Source organism: Homarus americanus, unplaced genomic scaffold (genome assembly GCF_018991925.1).
Source record: "Homarus americanus isolate GMGI-L3 unplaced genomic scaffold, GMGI_Hamer_2.0 scaffold2558, whole genome shotgun sequence".
Taxonomy (NCBI): domain Eukaryota; kingdom Metazoa; phylum Arthropoda; class Malacostraca; order Decapoda; family Nephropidae; genus Homarus; species Homarus americanus.
The window spans coordinates 1,354,391-1,380,987 of NW_024745671.1; the positions used below are offsets into that span (position 1 = coordinate 1,354,391).

General features: G+C 36.6%; 1 protein-coding gene across 2 annotated transcripts in view; it reads left to right on the top strand.

Annotated features, from left to right (window-relative positions):
- Positions 1-26,597, top strand: part of LOC121878737 (brefeldin A-inhibited guanine nucleotide-exchange protein 3-like) — a 57,065-nt gene that overhangs the window by 21,240 nt on the left and 9,228 nt on the right. The window contains exons 16-34 of one of the 2 annotated variants that reach the window (XM_042385093.1): positions 2,036-2,190; positions 4,045-4,207; positions 10,654-10,761; positions 11,700-11,921; positions 12,140-12,368; positions 12,980-13,117; positions 13,337-13,498; positions 14,222-14,366; positions 14,699-14,857; positions 17,389-17,568; positions 17,812-17,950; positions 18,488-18,640; positions 18,781-18,937; positions 20,935-21,043; positions 21,188-21,392; positions 23,396-23,575; positions 24,739-24,856; positions 25,628-25,709; positions 26,362-26,508. In XM_042385093.1, the coding sequence (XP_042241027.1) occupies positions 2,036-2,190; positions 4,045-4,207; positions 10,654-10,761; positions 11,700-11,921; positions 12,140-12,368; positions 12,980-13,117; positions 13,337-13,498; positions 14,222-14,366; positions 14,699-14,857; positions 17,389-17,568; positions 17,812-17,950; positions 18,488-18,640; positions 18,781-18,937; positions 20,935-21,043; positions 21,188-21,392; positions 23,396-23,575; positions 24,739-24,856; positions 25,628-25,709; positions 26,362-26,508 (2,951 nt within the window). The remainder of the gene's footprint in view (positions 1-2,035; positions 2,191-4,044; positions 4,208-10,653; positions 10,762-11,699; positions 11,922-12,139; positions 12,369-12,979; positions 13,118-13,336; positions 13,499-14,221; positions 14,367-14,698; positions 14,858-17,388; positions 17,569-17,811; positions 17,951-18,487; positions 18,641-18,780; positions 18,938-20,934; positions 21,044-21,187; positions 21,393-23,395; positions 23,576-24,738; positions 24,857-25,627; positions 25,710-26,361; positions 26,509-26,597) is intronic. The other variant, XM_042385094.1, reaches the window with a different exon arrangement.

The following is a 26,597-nucleotide window of genomic DNA, read 5'->3' on the forward strand; positions in this document are numbered from 1 at the left end:
GACTACTGATGGCCACAGTGCTTTCCATGAAGAATTGAGGGATCTAGTGGAGACTTCTTGCCATGATGACACAATCAATTTTACAGCCTCCAGGATGTTGAATTGTGTCTTCCAGAACTGTTTTAGTGTTAGTTCAGGATCATTGGAAGTTGCCTGATGACACCTCCTAAACATTTTCTTCATGTACAACTTCTTGAAGTTGCTGATCACATTCTGGTCCATTGGCTGTATGATTGATGTAGTGTTTGGAGGCAAAAACAACACTTTCACAAAGTCAAATTGATACTCCAAATTGCTGGCAAGGTCAGGGTCATGACCAGGAGCATTATCCATGAGGAGAAGAGCCTTTAAAGGGAGTTTATTGGTGGTTAGGTAGCTCTTGACAGAAGGGCAAAACACATCAACAGCCCATTCATTAAAGAGCTGTCTTGTCACCCATGCCTTACGGTTGGACTTCCAATAAACTCCAAGTTTTGTTCTTACCACTTTCTGTTGCTTGAACACCCTGGGGTTTTCAGAGTGGTAGACAAGCATAGGCTTCAGTCGGAAATCCCCTGAAGCATTGGCACCAAGCAATAGAGTGAGACGGTCTTTCATGGGTTTATGCCCAGGTAAAGAGGCTTCATCTTTGGTGATGAATGTTCTTTTGGGCATCTTTTTCCAGAACAGCCCAGTTTCGTCCACATTGAACACTTGCTGTGGAAGATAATATTCTTCTTCCATCAGTTTTTTAAATTCAACTAAAAACTTTGCTGCCCCTTCTTTATCAGCACTAGCAGCTTCACCATGCCTAACAACACTTAAAATGTCACTTCTTTTCTTAAATTTTTCGAACCAGCCTTTGCTGGCCCAAAAATCTTCAAATTCTGTGCCTGAAGAACCAGGTTGATCTGCCTTTAGATGTTCATAAATCTCCCTGGCTCTTTCACAAATGAAATCACCAGAAACTGAATCACCTTTCATCTGTTTTTCCCTAATCCTGATGATAAGTAACCTCTCAGTTTCTACGATTAGGGATCTACTTTTAAACACACTTGTAGATTTGTCTCTCACTTTCACTTCTTTAAATTTGTCTTTCTGTGCAAGAATTGTCGACACAGTTGATGCCGACATGCCATATTCTTTGCTAAGCACATTTGATTTAATGCCTTGTTCATGTTTTTTTATGATTTCCTGCTTGGTTTGGATTGAAATAGATTTTCTTGATCTCTTAGGCCCCATGCTGGATTCAAACAATGTCAACACGTGTTTTTCAAAGTTAAGCTAGCTGTAAATAAAGAATATTTTCTTTAAAATAACACTGCACTGCGCTATATATTGTCAATATGTAAAATAAATTTCAAAATGACCAATAATTTGCTTGGAAACAGAGAAAAAAAGCGTTTAGTTGAAGAGAGTCTCAAGCAAGATGTTACCTCCAGTGAAAACAGAGAGAGACTAACGCCTGTTTGCTGTGTTAAGAGGCTAGATGCCGCGCATTAAACTAGTCACTTTACCTTCAATTATGTTCAATAATTGTTAAAGTGACTAAAAAAATTGAATATTAAACTTTTAAAATTATTGAATAGTATAAACTTCTTGATATTTACTAAAATAGTAAGGAATTTAAGCCCTAGAACCGATTAATGTATTGGCGGACTGATACTAAAGCTGGTTGCCCGGTCAGTACAAGCGAAAACATGTTGAGGTCGGTTCGTAAGAAATTCGTTAACCGAATTTTTGTTCGTTAACCGAATTGAAGATCCTAATGGAAGGCAGTTCGTTAACCGAAATTTCGTGAACCGAGGCGTTCGTTAAACGAGGGGTCACTGTATTAGATTTTTCCTGTTCAAGGAAAATAGTTAAGTTAATTTAAAAGATTGCAAATGAATTTGTTACCAGTAATGGAGTAAATAACTTCATATCTTGAGTAATCCTAAACACATTTTCCACGTGTAGGATGTATACAGTATAAGGAAACCCCATAAGAGAAGCTATCCTGCCTGTTGTATGCTTACATATGTATCTTTTCTCTCATTTAGTATTAATATTACAGGAGTGTTTACTTCCACTAACCAAGATGAAAGCCACCAGGTGATAATTAATGCAGATGGAATATACTTGGCCACATATTCTGTCCTGTCACTCAACCTGCAACTCATCCGAGGGGGACATTACTGTGACCCAAATTTACCACTACCCATGACACAGGTTAGTGGAGCACACTCAGGATGTCCTGATTATAATATTATTTTTTACCATTTACCTCTTAGCTCTACACTTCGTCAATTCCAGAAAACTCATTTGAAAATGATCAAATGTACATCTCTCTCTGTCCTTTTTTTCTCTTTTTCTTTTCAGAAATACTTTACCATGAACCATTTTTTCTGCATGGATAACATTGCTGCAACTTGATAGATGGTGTTATAATCATCAGTTTCATTTAACCCACACAAAAGTTGTGATGAATATTAATAATGCTTAGCTTTTATGTGTGAATTATTTGCCTCTTATTTGGATAAAGAAATAGATATGTGTTTGTGTGGAATGAGTGAAGATTTCTTCAGTAGGAATATTTAAAAGCTGCTTCTCCTTGTATTTTCATATTTTACTGTACCAGATATACCATATATACTCATGCATAAACTGATCTCATATATATAGTTCGACCTCTGATATTTGGGTAAAAACTCCTGAATTTTTCATATACGTATCTTTTGTATAATTTGACCCTACCTTCTAAGAAATACTGTACTAGGTATAATCCTAGACGTAATTTGTAGCAAGATACTAGATTCACACCATGTCTTGGCCATGATCACCACCACAACAGCTGATGCTATGAACAGTGTTACTGTAACAACTCAGAAACTGAATTCCACCAATTCACAGCTCCTATGAGGAATAACATAAAATAATATTTTCCAGTAAATGTGAGGGATAAATTAAAATTAATACCAATAAGTAAAAAAAAAATATATTGAGATGCCATTTGGCTGCTGGACAACATTTGTCAGTTGTTTCACTACACACAGGAGACAGCTGAGATCCCTCACTCCCAATCTCCCCTGCTTTTTTTTTTTTATTTATTTATTTATTTATTTTTTTTTTATACTGGAATAGTCTACCCGGGCACAGGTCGAACAACCCACAATGGGCCTGGGGGGCGAAAGAATAAGAGTAAAAAGAAATTTAAGATAGAAGATGCGCGGAAAACCAGCTTTTTGAAGTGAGACAGATTATATGACTATGGAAACACAGAAGAATGCAGAACATTCCACAGCTTGGCTGTGTGAGGAAAGAAGGATGCACTATAACATTAGTGAAAAAGAACCAAAGATAGTCCGCTACCATCTTTGTTGTTTACACCCGCCAAGATTTGTGTCCGTTGTATCACGGTAGGTCTCTTCATATTTTCATTACCTGCATATGTTTAGTGAACATTTTATGCCCATTATGTTTATGAAGCGGCTGGTACAGTACTAACAGGGAATTCTCTTTGCATATTTTATATTATACAGGTACAGAATACCCCAATTTACATATGAGTTCTGTTCCAGATAACCTTTTGTAAATCAATCCTTCATAAATCATGGGATAATTGTACAACATTTTCAAGTGATTGATTGTTAAATTGCCTTCTACAAAAGTGACTGGTGTATATAACCAGTTATTTAAAGAAATATTTCATATTCACAGAGTTTGTGGCTGGCAGTGAAAGAATTTCTACATATTAAAAGGAAGACATTTCCCAATCTCCTATAATTCCAACCAATAAATTTGTGCCATTTGTACCCCTTTATTTTAAAACTAAATGAGAAGGCTGATCATTTATCTCAATTTACAAGAGGTTTTGCGTGACTAACAAATTTTAGTGACCGCACTTACTTCAGATAGATTTCCCTGTAGGTAAATTGGCTTTCTTTCATATTTACATTGCTGTTTTCAATAGAGGAAATATTAAAGACTAATTGAATAATATGAAAGCCCTTAGATTATTAAGTGAACTAACATTGCTGTGCTACTTTGCTTAGTACTAGTGATACTAACCAGTGAACACCGCAGGAGCAGTTCGTAGATCTGGTGCACGGGAGTGGTGTCTTGGTCTATCTCTCATCTGCATGGCTCGGTGAAGTTTATCGCCAGGTTAGAAAAGACAGTTTTCTTCAGAGGGCTGGCTATACACCTCACTCACCTCATAACTGTGCTCTCATCAATTTGTTAACAGGTAATAAAGCTTGACAGATTTTAGATTTTTGCATTAGAATATGTAACATTATTAGTCTTTCGGTTGTTGTAGTCATCCCACTTGCATAAATACTTCCTCAGATTCTTCTGGTGAGATGCACCACTTTTATGTATACCTGTACATTCTTCCATGCTCTTCCTTCAAGACCACATTATTTTCTCTAGTAAAATAATTTTGAAAGTCCCTTAACACCATATACTGGACAATTTAATATAATTTTCTTTAAGGAGGATTGGTATAGTTAAGAGGGATTCTCTGACCATCTTTTCTTGGTTTCTGTGACCTGAGTTGTAAGTACAGGTAGATGAGGCAATCTGCTGGGAAGTAAAGTATCATTTCTTTTCTTCTAAGGGGACCTGCTGTCTCAGTAAACATGCTTGTAGGTCATGATAGAAAACATGTTTAAAAACAAAAAAGAGTTCTGAAGAGTAATACAAGTATTTCTTCTCATTCCCACACCCAGTGTCAAGTTGAGACAAGACTTGGTCAGCCAAAACCTTTAGATGAAAATGTAAACAGAAGTATAGAGTGACTGGACCTTAAGAGTAAATGACATATCATTCCTTAGAACAGTGACTTATTAACATGCTAGTATTGCTTACCCTTTGCTTATTGCATTAAAAACGTTTTTTGCCATCTTGTGTTTAATACTAAGGTATTACTGTATTTATTTTCCATCAGATCTGGAATATGGCATGCGATGGCTCCTTAAGCATGACTTTGGTAATATAACATAGGCCTTAAGTTTGTAATGGTGATGGGTTTCTGCTTAGTACAATTCTTCTCTTGATGCATCCTCTCAAAATTATTTATATGATGTGTTGCATATTCAAATATCTATGTACAATAATCTCTTGTTAAACTATAGTGGCTTGAAGAATTTTTTTTATTAATGGGCGAGTCAACATGAGTGCCTACCCAAATATGGTGATAGCCAACACATTCCTAAAAAAATTATTGATAGAAAATATTGTGAATAATTGCAGTGGCTCGAGATTTACATTATACAGTATGTACAGTATGCAAGTTGGGGATATGAGGAAGTGTGTACGAGTATATCTGCTCTTTGTCTTAGGTTTCTTCTGTAACTTTTTACATTTATATCTCACCATTCTGTCTTATTATATCCGCTCCCTTTGTTTGAGAGAGAGAAGTACAGCTGTCGTTCGAATTACATAGATTTAATTTACACATTTTTTAATAACACTGGCATTGTATTTATACCATTTTTTTAAATTTATGTGGACATATTTTGTTTATTTATATGGTTTGAATTGCACGGTAAACAATCTGTGCGGGCCAGCAGTGTAGTTGAGCAATTGTTGCCAGCGAGGTATGACACTCGTGGCGTGAGGCAGGATGAGCGCACAGTGTCACATAGTAGCATCCAGTAACCATTGCCAGAGTGAGTGATAATTTTTCTCATGTTCCATGTGGTGTTTTGTAACTTTGTTCCTTATTATGACAGGCAAGCGCTTATCTACATCCAAGGGTGCCACATCACAAGAAGAACGAAAGGATATCAATATTGGTGTTAAATTAAGATATAATAAGCTGTATTGAGTGAGGAGAACACATAGCTGATGTCGGTTGGGTGCTTAGCCTTAATGATGGTTTCCAACTACCATAAGCCAAGTTTGGTTTCTGGGATGCATGGCTAGTGGGGGGACATGACTCAAGCTTTCAATCCTAAGTGTTGGCTGATATCTCCAAGACCCCTTTTTTGAGGGCCATGGTTAAAATGGGAAGGTTTACTGTATAGTTCTAGCTACCATTGTTGAAGCACCATGGTATTCAAACCATAGACTTTGGTTGATAATAAGTGAATCTCCGAAGCCAGCATTAGGTTATACATGTTGGGTGCTAAGTATAGAAAGGTGGGGTATATTAGTGGCACAGTTCATTCTGCTTGATGTTAGTAAAACTTGGTTGTGTAACAGTGGAGCAAATGTGTTTAGGGTGGATTTGTTAAGATGTTGATGTGAAGTAAGGAAGTGGACAATATGAGGCATGAACAAATTACAAATAAATATACTTTACTAAAGTGAGGGTCAACCCATTGACCTTTAACTTCAGAGTGGATACCATCACCCATAGTTATAGGCATTGAAATAAATCTCTTTTTGACTTAATGAGAGATTACTGTACAAAATTAACTGAACTGAGAAAATTGGAGTAATTTAAGTTAATGCTATTTTTCATTCTAGAATAAACTACTATACTGTACTGTATATTCCCAAATCTGATGGGTGCTTGAAACCAGTATAAATTTTTTATTTGGTAAACAACTGAAATAAATTGTTTTTAATTTTTATGATGTGTAATTTGTCCCTGAGCCTTGGGTTTTCTTGTTTAGCTTGAATGATGTAATTTTTTCCTCCATTATATATGTACGAAATGGATGGCTTTTTGATGGAATCTTCTCCAGGCATAGTGTGTATATATTGACCCGGCTGTTATAAAGTACAGTATCATAGTACATATTGACTGCTTCTTATATGGTCCATCCTTGTGATACTTTGTTTTAGGATTATTCTTGCTTCTGTGTTTTTGGCTTATTTGTGATACTTCTTTTTTTTTTATTGCTTGTACATCTCTCTTTGAGGTTTATTATTGTGCTTCTGTGTTTTATGGTTATGGCATGACACTCATTTTTTACACACACAAGAAGGGTTATTGTAAGTCTACCCCCCTTTCTGCAAGTACCTCCAGTACATAAATTGCTCAAATGTTAAAATTTAAAGGAAAGAATGAGATAGCAGTTAAAAAGGTTACTAAAACCAATGGTTTATCTTTTTTATTTTATAGGAATTTGTTTTGGGTTTATCCATTTTCACTTAAACCTGCTGTTTATGTTAGAAAATATTAAGGTGCAATTATACCTGTACTCTACTGTAGAATTATGGTATATTCTATTCTTTAATATCTTAATTTTAAATGTAAAGTTCAAATGGAAACATTATAAAGGATTCTCTCACCTAGACATTGAAATGTTAAGAACATAAAATGGTTTCTCTAATACAGTACAGTAAACCCTTGTTATTCGTGGGGGTTAGGTTGCAAGGAATGGCATGAATAGGCCACTACAGCACTCATCCCCTCTTTTAATTTATCTAATAATTCCACTTTCTTTGTCAGGGTCATCACTGACTTCTGACTTTTACATTTCACTGCACTAGCCTCACTAGTACTGACGCGAGGCAGTCCTTTAGGGTCCATATCACACAAAAACACTAAAGTTTTGAGAGTACAACACGAGATGCTGCGTGGGGTGACTTGTTGTGCTGCGGGAAAAGGATAGCAAGCTAGCCACCATATCCACTATCTGCTTACCACAAATCGTCGAAATCGTGAATCGCAAGCCCTCGAATTTCAAGGGTATACTGTACTGATAAACTATTTTTGTACAGAATGAGATAATTTGGGGGAAGAAAAAGTGTTCATAATCAGAAATGTTGATATAGATGCAAATATGGAAACAGGAAATTAAATAATATATTCATACGGTAACTTCAAAATTTTGCAATATGTGTGTGATTATGGTGGTGTGGGAGGTGGAAAAGTGAGGAGAAAATAAAGTGAAGCCCTGAGTGGAATATAGTTAAAGAAATTAGCAGTAGATGGCAGGTGCATACCATACATGTTCTCCAGGAAAAACTTTAAACAAGATCTGAACTAGTGCAATATATTCATATATCCCATCCTGGTCCCATTGTTGCTTGATGAATACAGGCACTCCCCAGTTTATGGAAAGGTTCCGTTCCTGGCCCCTATCTTTATGCCAAATTTTCCGTAAACTGAAAATGGTCCTTTCTATAAGGTAAACATGTACTGTACCCTGTACTGAATCACAGATGGCATCTCTCAAGGGGATACACTCAGCTGCCTTACACATAATCCTCCTCAAATAGTGTTGTTACACTGTACTAGTTACCTTCTGTAATAACAGAAACTCTTGCACAACCCAAAAATTTTTTAAATGGGACTTATGGGAGGCGTTCTGTATCCTCGAATTTCTGTGAACTGGGTGTTATGTACCCCGGGGAGTGTCTGTATTTTCAGCATTCCCTTTAAATTGGTTCATTGCAATGCACTGAGAGGAAAATGAACATCATTTACCACGCAAGTGTGGAAAATGGCTACAAAATGTTGATGATGATCTACCAGTTTTTGGGTGAAAGAAAATCATATGATTAATAGTTATAATAAATCCATTATCTTATGTTTGCTGGCCATTTAACTCATACTGATTATCAGCAACATATTTTACTGTTAATTATTTTATTTGTTATTAAAAATGCAGACTTACACATACATCTACTCATGCACAAACACTCACAAAAGATTCATGTGATGGCTCATATTTTTTCTTAGCTATTTTTAATTCACTTTTACAGTATTTATTGCTTTTCATTCCATGCTAGTGGCTTAACCTCCATTTTGTCTTTCTTGCTGAAATGCATATACAAATGATGTACAGTCAACCCTCGCTTTACGCGTTTCCACATTTACGCGGTACCCTGCCGAAACCGGAATGCTCACTTTCCGCGGTGTGTGTACCCATTTATGCGGAGAGCGGCGCGAGCAGGGTGCGCACAAGGTCGCCCAGTCATCAAAACATTACCGAGTTCTTCACCCGCCACCCACCACAGCCGGCCCAAGTCAGTGATAGTGGTAATGATAGTGAGGATATGGACTTATATGGACTTTGAGGGGTTTGACAAAGAGGCCCTGCTAGCCTCTGTGGTGGATAGTGATACAAGTGATACAGGTGAGGACCAATAATCTGCCCTCTGCCTCAGAACCAACCCCCCATCCCCGTGTGCCCAGCCATCTTTTCTACTAATGTAAGTGTTATAAAACCTAATTTTATTGATATTTCTCTTACTTATTAATTGTGTGTGCATACCATCATAAAATTAAGAAGTTATTTTTACTACAACGTAGGTATTGTGTCTGAAAAAGTGGAATTTGGGGGTCGGCCCGGTCTCTATTTCAATTAATCCCATATGTTATGTTGTTCACTTTACGCGTTTCTCACTTTACACGGGCCGCCGTGGGTTGAATTAACCACGTAAAGTGAGGGTTCACTGTACAGTACAGTATTTAATTTTCAATCTTTTTCCAGTTTGCTGTTCACCCAGTATTCGTGCAGATGATGCAGTATTTAGTTATTTCTTCATGTGTTAAACTTCATCATCATTATTTGAGCCACTTTTTCTGCTACTTCAGATGTTATCACTTAAACAGTTAATTTGGTAGTATGTACAGTATATTTCAACAACCTTGGGACCTGGGCAGAGCTGAATCGTAGTGTTTCTCCCACCACTTACTACCTGTGCTGTCAGTTGGTCTGTTCCAATGTTAGTACAATTGGAAACTGGGATACTGTACCTGAAGAATGGGCCAAGGATTGAACCTAAGACACTGTGGTGAGAAATACATGCATTACTGCTAGGAGTTAACATATAAGTTATTAGTAACAATTACTTGGAGATGCATAATTAAGTATAGTGCTCAGTAATAGTTTTATCTTCCTTTCACTCATTAACTATGGCATTAGTGCTTTATGTAATAGTTTAAAAGTTGATTGTTACTTTATCAATACATGTAATCTTCATTTATCTCAATTTCCATATCACAGTTTTGATTGATCTCAATTTAATTTATTACCAAATATTCAATTACATTTTTTTTCTTTTCTTTTTTTTTTTCAATACTATCATAAGATTTTGTACCTGTCATTCCTACCAGTAATCAATCATGCCTTTACTTTTATAATCTTTGCCATTGATCGCCTCACAGATCTTCCTTTCCATCTAGTTTCTTGTACACAACAGATATCCACCTTTATATGGCTCAGTGTCTTTTCCCCATAATACCAACTTTCAGACCTCCAACTCTGAACCCAGCTACATCAGTTTCCTTTGGTAGGCTCTTAAAGTGTCAGTAAATCTATTTGTTATTTACAAAATTTTTGGAACAACTAATTTGCACACCTTAGTTTCTATTGAAATTACTGTACTGTTGTGCATCTTCATGCCAGCAGAATCACTGGTGCGTCACTGGTACAATTTCTATTCATTATTTCCTAGAAGTGTCCAGACCACAGGAGCTTTTGGTTCATGGCAATCCAAATTACGAAGGTTCAACCTGTGCACGCTTACGTATAGTTACTCCTAGTTTTCCCTTACATTAATCTGAAACCGTAACCTCTTTAATGATCCCATTGACATATTGTATTTATTAAATGATTACCAGTTGACAGACAAGTACTGATTAAAATGTGTCTACCTAATAGTGACTGAAGCTTCCTGTTAGGATTCTTCATGCATTTCTTATAGGAACAGTTGTATTTGTGTAGAGTGGATAGATGAATGTTCTCTCAGTTATTTAATATTATTTTGAATCATATATTTTTACAGACTTAGATGGGTTGGGAAGCACAGAGCAGAAAAGTCAGATGTTGTCTGATCATCGTCGACTAGAGAAAGCTGCATCAAACATAACACATACCCCTGAGTTGTTGGCAGGTATATTACACAGACAGCAATGCTTTCTTTTTGTTTTATATATGTTATGATAAGGGGATGGGTAGTAACTTAAGTTGGAAAATATTTTGCAAATGTTACCTGCTATGTTTGAGAAAAGTAATTGATGAAATGAAGATACTATACAATCCCTTAGGTTTAAGGTACAGGTATTTCATGTTGAGGGGGCATCAGAATGATAGCTGATGCAGTACAGTACATTAATTTTTTGATCTGTGGTGCTTGTAAAATGGTATTTCAGTTCATGTGTACATGTGTCCATTTGTCTGACTGCACATCCATCTGGTTATAGTTCATGCCCTTTTCATTTGTTTTAAACTTCTGAGGATAATTTTACCTAATTTGGTACAAACATACCATTACTAAATGCACTGCATACAGCAGCCATATCCTTGCATCAGAGGTCAAGTGTCACAGATGTCATGATTCAGTACTGTAGTCCTATTACCAAACTTCTGCCCTCTTAACGTATCATACAAGAATATATTTATTATTTTCCTTTTCTACTTAATTTTTATGGTGGGAGTATTATTTTTCATTACTTATTCTCTGTTCTCTGTGTCTTTTGCCAGTTTTTCTTGTACTGTATTATCAAATTGTCAGTTCATTAAGGTCGCTATAACTCTCAAATATTATTTGGATCTGAGAATTTGTCCTGCTTAAATTAATTAAGTGGATTATGGTAAAGTCTTGAAGAAGAATCTGATTTGTTCTTATTCCAGAGACAATATTACAAGTGTATAAACTGTAAGGAAAAATTTTTTTTTAATAAAAAATAAACCCAGTATTATAGAAGACCAACATTTTGTTGTAAAAAGTGCACAAGAGCTTCTTGTGATTCAGCATTAGCTTGTTGGTATTAATGATATTTATCCAAGCCATTATAATAATTCATTACAGAAATTACCTTTATCTCTTAGGAATGAAGCTGTGTCGTCGTATCGTTACATGTGGATGGGAAAGTGTGGTTGGGGTGCTTGGGGCAGTACTGAATAGGGGTGGGGGAGGTGGTGGGCTCAGTGGTCCTCTCCGCATCCTATTAGGTGTTGAGGGAGCTCGGGAGGAATCTCGCAGGTCACAAGATCTCTTGGCTCAATGTCTCAATGCTCTCCAGTCATCAGCAAGGCTGGCTAATGTTCTAGGTGAGTTTTTCTTTCATTATATTATGTAGATAAAACAACAGCTGGTGCAAGTTTTTTATTATCTTCTCATTGCATCAATTTATTTGTGGGCAAAATAAAAAACTTTGTCATCTCTGTCGTAAATTCTTTTTTTTTCAAATCTCACTTAAATTGACATTTCAAATCTTTCATATGTGTCCACCTTAATTACATCCAATATTATTAATTTATTGCTCTAGGGTTACAGAACCGCTGTGGAGTGGTATTTTCCCTGCTTGCAACTGCCTGTCTTCCCAACAATGAACGCAATCTAATTAGCACACCAAAGCGCCATCACCTAAGATCTCCAGCCATATCCAAGAAGGTGCAACGCCTCCACACAGCCCACTTGCTCTCTGTTCATGTAATGATGTCGTCAGGTCTGGAACTTGGTTCTCATGCTCCAGATTGCTGGACACACTTATTCAAGTAAGTATCAAAGACAGAGGTTTCCATAGAGAGCCTTACCTTCACCAGTGTTTGAATTTGTCTCAATTTAACATGTAATGGAAATGTAGCTACATTAGATACTGTATAGTTATCCCTCGTTTAACAATCATTCTCCTAGCAATATTTTGGTTTAGCGTTATAAAGTTTTTTACGCCCTTTCTTGCTTAACGATTAGTCTATTTTGGGTTTAGCAATATTCAACCCACTAGGAAAATTTGAGAAGGAAGTCGGAAAAACTGTGGATTTTATGCTCCAAGTGCACATCATTACAGTCCTCTAATGTGGCTTAAAAATAAATAATATCTAATATAAAACAAGAAAAAGGAAGAACATGGGTGTGTATGTGTGGGAAGTGAACGTATGTACTCAGACGGTGAGCTGTAACTGGCCGGCCGCACTGTCCCACCCCCTTATGTGACGTCATGGCATACAGGCAGCAGCCACACACATCTTTTGAGTCAGTTTGGTGGCTGCCGGAATACTGAACTGTGTCGCGTGTATCCTTTACCAGTAAATGTGAGGCATGTATAGATAAAAGATATTTAAACTACATGACAAATTTTAATTCTAATTTTTTCTTGTTGTCTCAGATGCTGTATCTACCTGGCTGAGCTGGAGCACACATTCTTCAGCCACAATAGCAGGTATCAATCATTTCCCACTCGACTTGCTCCTCCTTCTCTAACCACTGACAAGTCAAAAATAGAATCATCTGATGACCTTTTCAAGTACGTATGATCATTTTATAAAAGGCACTTTTAAGGTGTTAAGTTCAATTTGATGTGAAGTTATTTTGAGCAAGTTAACAATTTTTTTTGTAATGTGGCATACACAGTAGTAATATATTTGCATTTTTCTAGTTGGTAGTATAATATGAATTAAATGTTTATATATAAGCCTGTTGCTTCAGTGTTGTAGTTAAAGTAATCATAATTCGTGTTTTACAGTGAAGATCCATATCATTTTGTGGTAGCAATGTCACCCTTAGCTCCAACCACAAGTGTAGAAGAGCTGATTCATGAGAGTCAGAATGACACAAACAACAGTGGATTCCTCTCTCCTCAAGATACAGGCAAAGCCATATGTGCTCTCACTCAACTTGTAGACAGGTAAGATGAAGAAAACTTTTTACCATTTCACCATGTAGGGTGGGGTGTGTGTAAGTGTGTGGTTTTAATCTGAAGCCTATCAACTTACCTGATCTTGCAATTTTGGATAGATTGATTTGAAAGGTGGTTAAACCGGTTTTTATCAGATTTGGTGTGGATTTTGCTTGTGACCAGTCAGGGTAATTTTGTTTTATTTTTATGGCCTTTTCAATATTTGTTTAGAAGTAATTAGTTTGCATACCAACAAGATGTGAAGACTTATTTATGGCTTGTAGATAAATGTTAGGAGGTTGGATGTATTTTTCTCATTTTTCTATTATTTTCACATTAATCTGAGTTATACCATAGGGAGCTATTCAAAAGATTGCAGTTGATATTTTTTATATGGTAGAAGAAAAGAAGTTAATTATTAATACAGAAGGTATACATATTTTCCATTATTAATGATCCTTCACATCCAGTACAGTACATGAGTACAGAGATGTGGTTGTATGATATAACTCCTTGTATTTGTTTAAGTTGTCATTTTAAAACATGACTACTTATCAAACATGTCATGATAAGACAAAACTTGTCCTTACCAAAGATGTCAACCTCTATTTGGTGTATGGAGGATCTCTTCTCTGGTCACCTTATTGCTCAGCACTAGTTCTGTTTTACCTAGAAAGACAGACATTAATTACTGATTTAAATTCTGTATATTGATATACATATGTTCTACAGATTGTTTGATGATGCTTCTACAAAGCTGAACATGTCATCTTTGGTGAGCTTCTTGGCAGAACTTTGTGCAGCCTCTCAGGCACAGTTGTTCTCACGTATGACCCCGCAAACACCACAGAGAGGACTCCTCAAGTGGCCCAGGAAGGTGTGTTGTGTATCAGGACATAAATTTTAGTTATGTTCTCTATTATTTAACCTTCTCAGATCTACACAAATTTTATGCTATCACCATAGAATATAGGGGTGGAAGAATATAGCATTAACACTGATTGGGGTTACATGCAATGTTAACAATATGCTTTGCAGTCTTGGAGGATTATTTCATTACTAAAACAGAAAATATTATCTCCTGTATTAAGGCTAGTGTTGTTGTCAGTAGTCTCTGCGCAATAATTAATTTTTGTGGGGAAACTTCATTAACTAATTGGAAATGGGTAATTCAGATTTACAATTTGATTTACCATTTTATTTTTTTAGACAAATGCATCAAATGGAAAAGATGTAGTGCGAGGAAGAGGTGGGGACATTCTGCTGCTGCATCGTTTAGCCGAGGTGATGCTCCGGGCTGTAAACTCTGGGCGGCCGCTTTTGCACATCATGAGGGCCTGGGCTGTTGCTGGTCCTCACTTTATGGAGGTAACATAGTTAAGTTTAAACAGTCTCATTCAGGAATCTTCGAACAATGCTGGAAACAGCTGGCAACTCAAGGCCGTTTTTGTTTACAATAATACGTAGTAAAAATTATGAATGATTGTGAAAGGTTGTCGGTGATTGGTTACTTAGTTCCTCGTTGCTTAATTAATGGTTTGCTTTGTTGTTTCATATAAATTATACTACGTACTATAGTAAACAAACGGCCTTGAGTTGCCAGCTGTCTCCAGCAGTGTTCGAAGAATCTTGAACGAGACTATACCTCAAAAAGAAAAATTTTCAGCTCCTTTCATACTATGAAGCAGTTAAACAAAAGTTACCTATTGGTTGCCTGCAGATCTACAATGAAAAATAGATAAGAGGAGCCAAATACTTAATTTTTATCTTTACATTTTTATATTTAATGTGAGAATTAGCTCTATTTAGAAATAATTAAACTTGTACAGTACAGTACTTAATAATTAACTCCCTTGCATTGGCCTGATGTAAGTTATAGACAGAGTACATGGAAGTGTGAAACTTTGATATTGTTTTCTGAAATTAAGAATTGCAGGGTAAAAATAGGGTTTACCCAGTACTTTGGGGAAAAAAAATGAATGTGGATTGGTAATTTATTTTGAAAAATAAACAATAATATAAAAAACAATTGCTGAATCAGTTTCTGATTAATAACTATGACTTCATACTTCAGTGGAAACTAAGGTGTCTGTTTCCGTGCAAAAATCATCAATGACTTTATAATCTAACTTTAGATCACAATGGACATACAATAACACCAGTCTACTCAAATGCAGCTAGTTCATAATGTTCCTAAGGCATGGTTTCAGGTATTTTAGAGCACAATGATTCAGTTACATTTCTATCCCTCTCCTTGGGTTTCATCTCTTTCAGTAACTTTGCCAGTGCAGAAATTCAGCTGCCATCTTCAGCTCACCAAAGTTCATTTCAGCACAATTAGGGGGGACAAGGTTTCCCAACTGTAGCTTCCTGCAGTGTCAAAGTGCAAATCTTTCATTGACTAATTTGACTTATGCCAATATACATGTAGTGTCTAGAAATGGGAAAATTAAAACTCTGTTCTAATATTCTCACGCTGATATTACTGGAGGGTTAACCTTATGTTTCTGGTGACTGAAGGCATCTCCATACACGTCTCAGGCTCGTGCAAATACGCCACCAAACATTTCACCCTCCCGATAGGCTTGAGGCACACCTTTGCAACTCTGCACACTTTCTAGAGCTGCTATAAGGTCTTGTTGTGTTCCCTGAAGTTTTTCAAACAATGGTTTAATAACATTTAATATTGTTGTCAGTACATTACTGTATAGTACTTTCAAGCTGACCAGGAAACCTGGGCCATTAATAGCTTTATCATAAGCAGTTACTTTCAGATTACAGCAGTATCTCTGTTTGTGAATAAAACCTCTAGTGATGCTATTAGTGCCAGGTATACTTCTTTGAAGATTAGGCTGCTTGCTGATTCTCCACCCAATGTGTTCTGTACAATCTTTTAGTCGGACATGAGAGTTTGATGGACATAACTCGGAAATTTTGTCTTGTACAATATACTGTCAACCTTTAGTGAGATTGTTTTAAAAACCATGCAATTTCAGTCATACAACTAACCGATGATTATATTCCTTGCACACTGCAGGATTTTACCAAGCAAAGATTGAAACGATGTTAAAGACAGCGAGTGTATGAGGCTGTAGGATATTTTTTTTTTTACATGTTTCGGAACACCATTTTTGTCACCAGACACAACTGCAGCTTTGTCGTATCCTTGACTTACCATGTATGAAATGTCCGCTCCAGCTTTGCTAACAATAGTCATCTTACCTTTACTTAGAGATGCCACAGTTAAATATATTATATCATTAACAAGCACAGATTAGGTGACTATGCCAGACTCAAAGTTTTCATCTTGTAATTATCCTCATCAAAATTACTATTGCAGAGTTCTATTTGTATGTAAAACTTCAACAGAAAAGTCTTTCCCCAACAATTCACTAATACAGCAATACTGGTAAATGACTTGGTCACTTAAGTTTCTGTGATTGTATCTGTGGATTTCTTTGCAGTACAAGGCAAAGAAGGGGGACCATGACCACATGGGCCCCCTCGCTCCTCCCCTGGTTAAGGTACAATAGTAAATGGGAGACTTGAGGAAGATATGGACAGGCTACATAGGTGGATTGGTGAGGATGAGAGTTTTCACATTAGAAAACTCTCATGTTTATGGAGAATGTGTAGAGGAATTGTTTTGTACATGATAGTGTAAGAAAGAGGAAGACTGACACCTATTATTCATGGTTAACTGATAGGAAGCAGTATAACTAATGAGAGGATTGAGGGCTCATTTTTTAAACTTGGCAACAAATTGAGGATTTTAGGAAGTACAGTATGTGTAGAATGTTCGTTTGTTATTTCAACTACTTCCTGTTGCTGTCTATCCCTTTCTTACACCTCTCCTTATATCCTACCCCAGATATAATGAAAAAATATATATATTCCAGGCTGCTTGTCATAAAGATGGATCAGTGAGCAAGAAAGCTGTGAGTTCTATCCATGATATTGTTAATGCCTTGCTGAGCAACCAGACAGAATTACCACATTTTCACTTCAATGAAGCACTCTTCAAGCCCTTCGAAAATTTACTGTGTTTAGAGCTTTGTGATTCAGATGTCCAGGATCAGGTAAGTGTCACTGCATCATGATAGTTCACTTTATAATTATGAGGCTATTGGATTTTAGTAGCATTTCTGTAATATTTTGTGCTTATACATCAACGAAAAAATATTTCTAAATTATTTGTCGTACCTTTACTAAGAATTAATTTAATGTGTACTTTAAGCTTAAAACTTATATTTGTTCATGCAATTTGTTAGTAAGATTTGGAAATAAAAAAAAATAACAACTAATCTCATCACATTTTTCAGATTGTAAGTAGTATATGTGAATTCGTGGAAAGCTGCACTCCTGAAATACGATCAGGTTGGCGTCCACTCTTTGGTGCATTAAGGTGTGTGCGTCCTCCATCCATCCTACCAACACCATCAGGTCCCAACAGTGTAACTGGTGAGTTACATTTTAGTGAAAATTTTGTTAGTTTAGACCTTTCCAGTGACTCTGCTATAGGTAAGGGTAAAACTTAGTACATTCAGTGAATCCTCTATTTAACGGACTGTATAGAGAGAGAAGACCATTATATCGATGGTCCGTTAGATATATATATCCTCCATCTAATAAACTATATAGAGATGAAAGTCTGGGGCTCAAGGGTTAAGGACAGTCTTTTTTAGTCCTGCAAACACTTACATTTTCTTTTATACTCGAACACCATCTCAGAACCAACCTGGCTTTGACGGTTCTTATACATGTTTTATCACAATACAGTATGGTAGTTCGGTAATAAAGCTGGGTTTTTTCTGGATCACACCTCCATTTCTATGTCATAGGTAAAATAGGAATAGAAAACATAGGCGAGCACTGAGGTTTCATGAAGGCCATCCAATATTCTAGTCAAAGACTAACTAGTTAAAAATACACCTTTATGAAATTCTGAATAAATTATTGTCTTTTATTGAAAGTTAATTACTCACTTTATCATTTCAGGCTGTGGCACTATTGCATCGAGAGAGAGTGTTGGTCATTTGCATGTTGTGAGGGATGTGTTTGAAGCTTTCCTGGCAACTGACAATGTTTTAGTATTTGCGAATGCAGCTTTGGATTGTATCTTGTGTCTTCTCAAGCATGTCAAGGGATCAGGTAATGATGAGGGCAACCAGTCTGTGTGTTCTTTTTTATAGATATTGTTTTTGATAAAAAGTGTTACAGGATACTGAACTTCCTGTTTCAGAGATTTCTAGTTTGTTATTACACCTTCCCCGGTATTTGTTTCTTGAAAGGTGAGGAGGAAAGTTGTGATGAAACAGTGGTTGGCTGGGACGAACTAGTAGGTGGTGACCTGTGCCTTGATGCCCTCCGTTACCTGCACCGCTGTGCTGCCATCCTGGCGTCCATGTACGAGATGCCAGCTTGTCCAGTCTTCCATGCTGCTCATAGGTATGAAACACCTTATTCCTTCCCTCATAACACCCACTGCACTACCTGCTGCTCTGTAAAATAATTATTAAGTGTAAATATTTAGAGACAGTTGCTTATGGATTGGAAAAAGTCTTGCAAAGTCATAAACTGCTATACAAGTTCCATCTGTGTGCAGGGAAACTTGTGTAATATTTTCTTCATTCACAAGTACCTCTGTGCTTACACTTCAAACTTCCTGCACTTGATATTTCTTTGGATATTTTGTATAATTTTAGAGAATTACTTTAGCATCCTCTGCATACTATTTGTATTGTATTTTATGGAACTATGATGAAATATGATAAATACAGTAATGCTTTACTAACCTCAGGGGCTATGTTCTAGAATTCTCCTGCAGTTGGGAAAACTGTGGTTGATAAAGACTGGGTTCAATAGGAATAAGGGGTTTGGATAAGTGACCCCTGAGAGACATAGCTGAGGTTCTTTAATATGTAGCTCAAGGTTGAAAATGAGGACAGGTTGTGTGCTATACAGCATTTGCCAGTGTATATAGTACAAGACATGTTTTTTCTTGAAAATGCTCTCTTCAATGTACAGTACTGTACTAATACTCTAAATAGTACCTATCACAAGCTGTGTACTGTATTTACTAAAAATATTCATGTCTATCTGCACAATCCTTACAAAAATTTTTAATTTATTGGTGAAGAAGCAGCATAATCAAACAGCATCACCCAGGTGAGCATCTGCAGTACACTGCGTGCGTGCGTGATATCAGCGTGTAGGATATTTAAACAGACATGGAAAAATTTAAATGGTTCATTACTCCCGGTACAACAGCAGTTTCCTGCATGCAGTATTGTAGTATGTAGACAATAACTGTTTGATGATAGTAATATTTAAGCAATTTTTATTAATGTGTATTTTCTCTTGAATTACTCACCAAGTGCTGTAATTACAATCCTGTAAGCATTAGCCAGTGTAAATAAATGCACTGCCAATCTCGCTAAGTACCCAGATATGGAACATTGATATTTTGCTGTATAAGTGTAAGTGTGAATATTTACTGGTACGGGACTGTAATTTCCATACTGATACGTATTCACAGAAGGTTTTTTTTTATGCTTCACTATTTTTGTTTCTGTTATAAATCATTGCATGGAGTGAGGTCAACAGAACTTGACTCAGGGATGTATTAGTGGTTTAAGCAATGGAGTAGTGAAGGGTACCTATTTCTGACCCTCTTTTGTGTGAAAAAGCCAGTCAATTTCACCAGAATTCGAAACTAAATGCCTAATGGAACACGTAATGGCAACATACATATAACTTCATAATAAAACTCAGTGTGATTGTTTATATTTCATTTATGCATCCTTGCATATATTTATGTACTGTACAGATATCTTCATATTTATTTATACTAATACCAGTTAAAAAAGAAAATCATATAAAACCACAACTTGGGTTTCATACTGCTCAGAAGTACGTAACTTTTGGAAATCCACATACTGCTTGGTCCCAAGGTGTGTGGATTTCTGAGTGGACTGTACTCCCTGTCTCCTTCAAACTTGTATTTCTACTTTGGACGAGTTGACCACAAGTAGGATATATGGGTACAGTACTTTACACTGTACTGTAATGTACTTATTCATATACAGTACAACTGTACAGTATTTGTGTTCTTTAAGTTGTAAAGGTTTTCAGGTCATCATAGTACAGTACCGGTACAGGGTATTTAAGATTTGTTGTACTATACAGTATTTAGCAAATTTTTTAGCATTGGTAACATCCACACATATTAAGGTAATTTTTCTGGATTTTAGCTGTGTGTAAATGAACCATGTATATAACCAAAGTACTGTAGAAAATCAGGAGTCTTTTTTTTTTTACCAAGCTAGATCACTTGGTTGAGTGGTGAATATTCTGGTAAAGATCATTTTTAAAGATAAAGAAGATAAATATGAGGTGGATGGCAGTATAGATTCATACAGTAACGTTCCTGGTATGCTCTGCAGGATTACAGTGAACACTCCACCTCAGTTAGTAGACCCACATCTACCCAATGTTGATGAGAATCTTCTGAGGTCACTTGTTGATGAAATTGCTGGAATGGAAACTGAAAAGGTGAGCAAAATTTATCTCATGATTATAAATATTTTATTATTTTCACCCAGGATTTTCATTCACTATTGTACTATAAATGCAAAAAGAAGTTTATGACAATAGGATTGAGTTAAATTATGAAATAATTCTGGAATACATTTACAGGTCTCTTACATGCCACTGTGGCCTTCACTTGACTATGCCAGTGGATTTTCTTTGGCTTCAATGGATCGCAGTAGTGGTATTTTACAAGTATGGTACCTCTTACTGGAGGGACTTGTTGGAGCTACAATGACTTGTCCTCGACGTTATCAACCACAGGTCTTGGATACATTATTCTCACTACTTCGTAGTTTGCCTGATTGCCCAGGTAAGTTCACAAAAACAACTTTAAAATGCTACAGTGTATCTGAACATTACCCTAATATGGGACTGGCTAGAAACCTCAGTAATAGGAGCACAGGATGCAGTACAATAATATCCCCATTAATATGAATAATTTTTGCAGAGTGGTTCCGAGTTTGAGAGATTTCCGGGTATTGAGACAAATTTTCTTATCCCCGGAATTTTTCCAGGCACTAGTGAATGTTTCTACATTTCTAAACTAAGCATCTCGCAAAAAGCATCGATGCTACGAAGGCTTAACTACAGTCGGACAAGCACATAGCTGTATTTATTTATGCAAATACACAATAGATTGTAAATAAACAATGTATGCTACTCTATACTGTACTCACCAGCAGATGCTGTCACCTTGAGGTTGTAATGCAGGCAGGCCAAATGGCAATACAAAGACACAGAATGTCCTGCTTTGTCCTGTACCATCTACTGTACTGTGACAGTTGGTGCTAACTGTAACTCTTCTCTCTATCCATGAAGGAGGGATTGTACAGTACATTTACTGTACATAAACCTTCTACACACTAGCCTACAGTAGGCATACACTGTCCACTCTGCTGTGTATAGTATTGTACATATGGTACTTTTACACTTACTGAATGTACAGTACAGTATACTTGTACATAACTATAATCACTGTTTGCATCTTAACAGTGCATTAACAGTATTCATGGCTGATGGTATCCTGGTACAGTAATGTACTGTACTGCACAACACAGATTGTATATGAAAATAGCAGTGAGCAAGCAAGCAAACAAGCTTGTACAATGACAGTAAACAATGAACTGAGAGTGTGACGAGATAGACTGCAAGATACATCAGCCAATCATAGGCATCCCATACTGCAAGATACATCAGCCAATCATAGGCATCCCATACTGCAAGATACATCAGCCAATCATAGGCATCCCATGCAGTCACATGACAGTAGTAGCTAATTGTAGCTCATGAACACTCTGAGCATGCCTATCCACGCACTCGGCAGGTGTCGGTCCATGAAGCAATCTCTTAGAAATTTGTTTGAATGCTCAGGACGGAGATATTTTTCCCGGAATTTCTCGGAATGCTCAAAAAATTTCCAGGTAATGGAAACTTATGGGAATCAAAGATTCCTGCTAACAGGGAGATTACATTACTGTACTAGTATTGATACTAGTATTTTATTGAAGCTAGAATTTACAATAACCAATGGGCCATAAGCTCCTTTAATACAGTACAGACTATTACCAATTAAGAAGGGTAGATTGGTAACAAGATTTGACACGTAGATATCAACATGACTGTTGAATCCATGGGGACAATATAGGCATTAGAGTAACATTCTAAACTAATTTAACTTGCTCCTTTCTCCTTTTTTTTTAAATCTTATGATTAAGGTAAAGCGCAGTGCTTGCTTATAAATAGAAATCGGCGTCTCCTTCAAATTTTGGGAGTTTGGGTTCTTTAATTCCGCCTGTCATGCTGCATAACAAGATAAGTCGAGACCTGTTTTATTATTATTACTATTTGTCAGCGCATAATATTATAATAATAATTGTATAAGTTACTATCAGATATTAGATACTAGTTAAGGAGAACATTGGGAAGACAGTTTTAATCATTAATACAAGTTGTAAGTTGAGTAACCATAAATATAACTACGTATCCTAACTCCAAAACAATTTGCTTGTTGCTACTATTAATGGATGTGTTGCTTTGTTGCTGGCCTCTTGCAATGAAGCAATGATTTTTTTCTCATTAATCAATCCTTATAGGGAATAAATGTCCAGTAAAGGCTGTAGAGATATTGGTAACTCCTTTTCCTTTTATTGCAAAACTTAATTATTTCCTCCACATCATTCAAATTTACATTATTCTCATGAATTCTGGATTAGTTTAAAATTGACTTAACTACAATAAGTTCTTCAAGATAGGTATACAATATTATTACAATGAATTCTGAAATATCATATAAGAGTCCTCTTATCTCTACAGGTCCCACCTTTGGGATGTACTGTGTGAACCATCTTTTGCTACCTTTGATGCAAAGTTGGCTCAGAAGATCAAACACCGTCTCATCCACTACTACCTGGGACTTCACTGCATCATTCAAACAGTACACTGGCCTCACCTCAGACCTGGTGGTAGAATACATTACTAAACTGGCTACTAAAGGTAATTTTTACCATTCATCTACTCTGTGTGTGTGTGTGCGTGCGCGCATGCGTGCGTGCGTGCATGCGTGTTTAATAAAAATAATAATACAGTAATAATAAAATAATTAACGGTTTATTAAGATAACATGGCAGCCCGAAGGCTGAAAATATACTATGAACAGAGATGATAAGTTACATATGGTGAAATCGGGGAGTGGGTCACTTGATTGACAAAAGCTTTCAATACAAAAACATAAGAAACATAGAGTCAACATAGATTAACTATAGATCTGGTACTGTGGGAGCTGGTCCGTAGACATTCTTGTGACCTGATGTCAGCGCCAACAAAGTCCTTCCCACTGTCTTGATGGCCGTTGTACCTGACTGCTAAGCCGCTACCTCACTGCAGCTGCAGATGTACTACGTGGTCCGGGGAGATCCTCCAGCTCACACAGGGTGTTGGAGATGGTTCTTGTTCCTCATATGATGTAGTTAGGAATTCATAGTTCCTCACCTGGGTGGAGTAGGGAGTCCTCATTTCTCTCCTGGTGTAGTTTAGAGTGTTTCTTGGCTTCTCATCCAGTGTTGGGGGTGGTGAGTGTACCGCGGGCTGGGTGCGTCAGGTCAAGGTGTCGGATCAACATTGGCCGCTAAGTACTGATTGTCGCTCTAACAGTTGTTTCTTCCTTTCAAATTGAAATTGATACTTTTGTATATCAGTTGTGGGTTGATCTTCAATCTTTGCACTGTACTGTTGGTGGGAGGATGTTGATAAATCCAGATGGGGAAAGGGAAGGCCCGACAAACCAGGCTGGCAGCGGACAGCGCCGACTACACACGTCCTTACCCTATGAAGGCTGAAGGAAGAGTGTGTGTGTGTGTGTGTGTGTGTGTGTGTGTGTGTGTGTGTGTACATAGGTGTACTGTCCACATAGGCATTGGGGGTAAACAGTTTCCTGTGTGCCGAGACAGTGCAGATAAACAACAATGCTAAACAGGAAGGCAACTTGAGCTAGGATAGCCAATAAAGCTGTCGGGGCTTATTTCTAGGAGGGTCCTTTAGTATGGATTACAATCCACAGTTTTGATGGGCAAGCTATAAATGAAGGATTGATTCTTAAAACTTATACATATTGTAGATTATGTATTTCTTCTTTGCTTTAGTTCAGTTTGTTTTTCTAGGTGTTTTGAGTGAAAGCCATAGTGCCCTCCTGATGCTGCAGCAGTGCCTCTTGGTGTTGGTTGAGTGTATCACGCATCCCAGTGAGTCCACGTCCAGGCTTGGGTGTGCTTGTATTAGGTAAGTTCAGGAAATGTTTATTCTCTGTGATTACATCTCTGCATGTCTTAGAGTTAGTTAAGGTTAGTTTAAGTTGGATTATGTTAAGTTTGGCTAGGGTGCTGCATAAAATATTTTAGAGTAAGCCTAATTTATTATATTTACCATGTTAATGTTTATTTCCTGATTAGATTGGTTTTAAGTCTGTTAGAAACTTTTTCATTAACATCAGTACAAACATTTTTTTTCAATATAAAGTACAAGTACAGTAATTTTCCTTTGATTCCTACCCTATACAGTACAGTATATGAAAATAATGGTATCTAGAAATTTTGTAACCTTACCATTTATCAGTATGTAAAGTTTTTATTTTCTCTTAATGTTAAAGCCTTTCTTTCACGAAGTTTCCTTCACAGCATTTTATCCTAAAAAATTTTTTAACATCAATGAATCAGTAAGGATTATTATACCCAAAACATTCTTCAAAGTAACATCAGTGAACCAAATGGAAATATTAGGTCATTGTTTTGGATGGGGAAATCCTTAGCAGAACTCATCAGTTACACCTTGCTATATCAAAGGTCAAATTGTTTTTTTCTTACAATGAAAGTAGTAAATAGTCGGTAGCTTTGACGAAAAAATTTTATGTCTAATACAGTATCTTGTAATGTCCATCATGATTGGTTACTTAAATTTTTTGTGGAGGCTTTATGGCAAGTACTGTTCTTCTAACAGGCTAGAGTATGTACCAGTTTTATTTGTTGATTAATGTATTGATGTTTTTCGTTTTAGACATGTGATCAGCAGCTGTGGGGAGCACCTACCACCTGAATATTGGGATGTGGTGGTGTGTGGCCTTCACCGTGGTTGTCAGGTAAACTGTACACAAATTAACATATAAAAGAATTACTATTGCCTTGGTATTTTTATCACAAGTGCTCTAACCAAGTGGCTATTGAGCACTTTCATTATTGCTAGTGATATGACAATCATTATACTGTAATACTTTTCCTTTTATATATAGTTTATGGTGCATTATTATGAGGACTGTAATTGGATTTAATTTGTAATTTGTTTATTACCTAACTTGTTGATTTCATTTATGCAGACATTCATTATTTATATACTGTACAGTATTTCCAAATTTAGATTTTGTTCCATTTATACATGAAAATGTGTTTGTATTTTTTGTGCACAATGGCAAATAAAAAATCTTATTCAAACCATACTGATTTGAACTTCACATGGCTGCTGTCCTCTATTGATTGTTTCTTAAATCACATTCTTTTGCCCTTTTTTATATACAGTATGTTATATAGTCTATTTTGGGTGAAGACATTGAGCCTGTTTATCCAGATGTTCGTGCATTATGTGACATTATAGAACAATGTTGGCTGTGTAGAGGTAATACAGGAACCAGGAGAAAAGTGCAGTATATGAGTTTAGTTGATAAGGAAATGGTGTAGAAGATCAGTGTAAAGGTGAATTAAGGGTCATTTGGTAAGAATTCCTTTTTTCTGTTGCAGGTGTCACTTTACCCTTTGTATCAGTTGATGAACTTGTTCCAGCCAGACTCGCCAAACTTCTATGGTGATGTAGGTCAAGTTAAAGTAGCAGCAAGGAGAGACTGCACTGGCAAGGACAGTGATCGCCTCAGACAACTTTCTCATCAGGTGAATAATATGTATTTTTTTTTATCCTAGCCCTGGCCAGACCAAGCAAGGGGGAAATAGCAATCAGTGTACACCCATACTTCCATCTT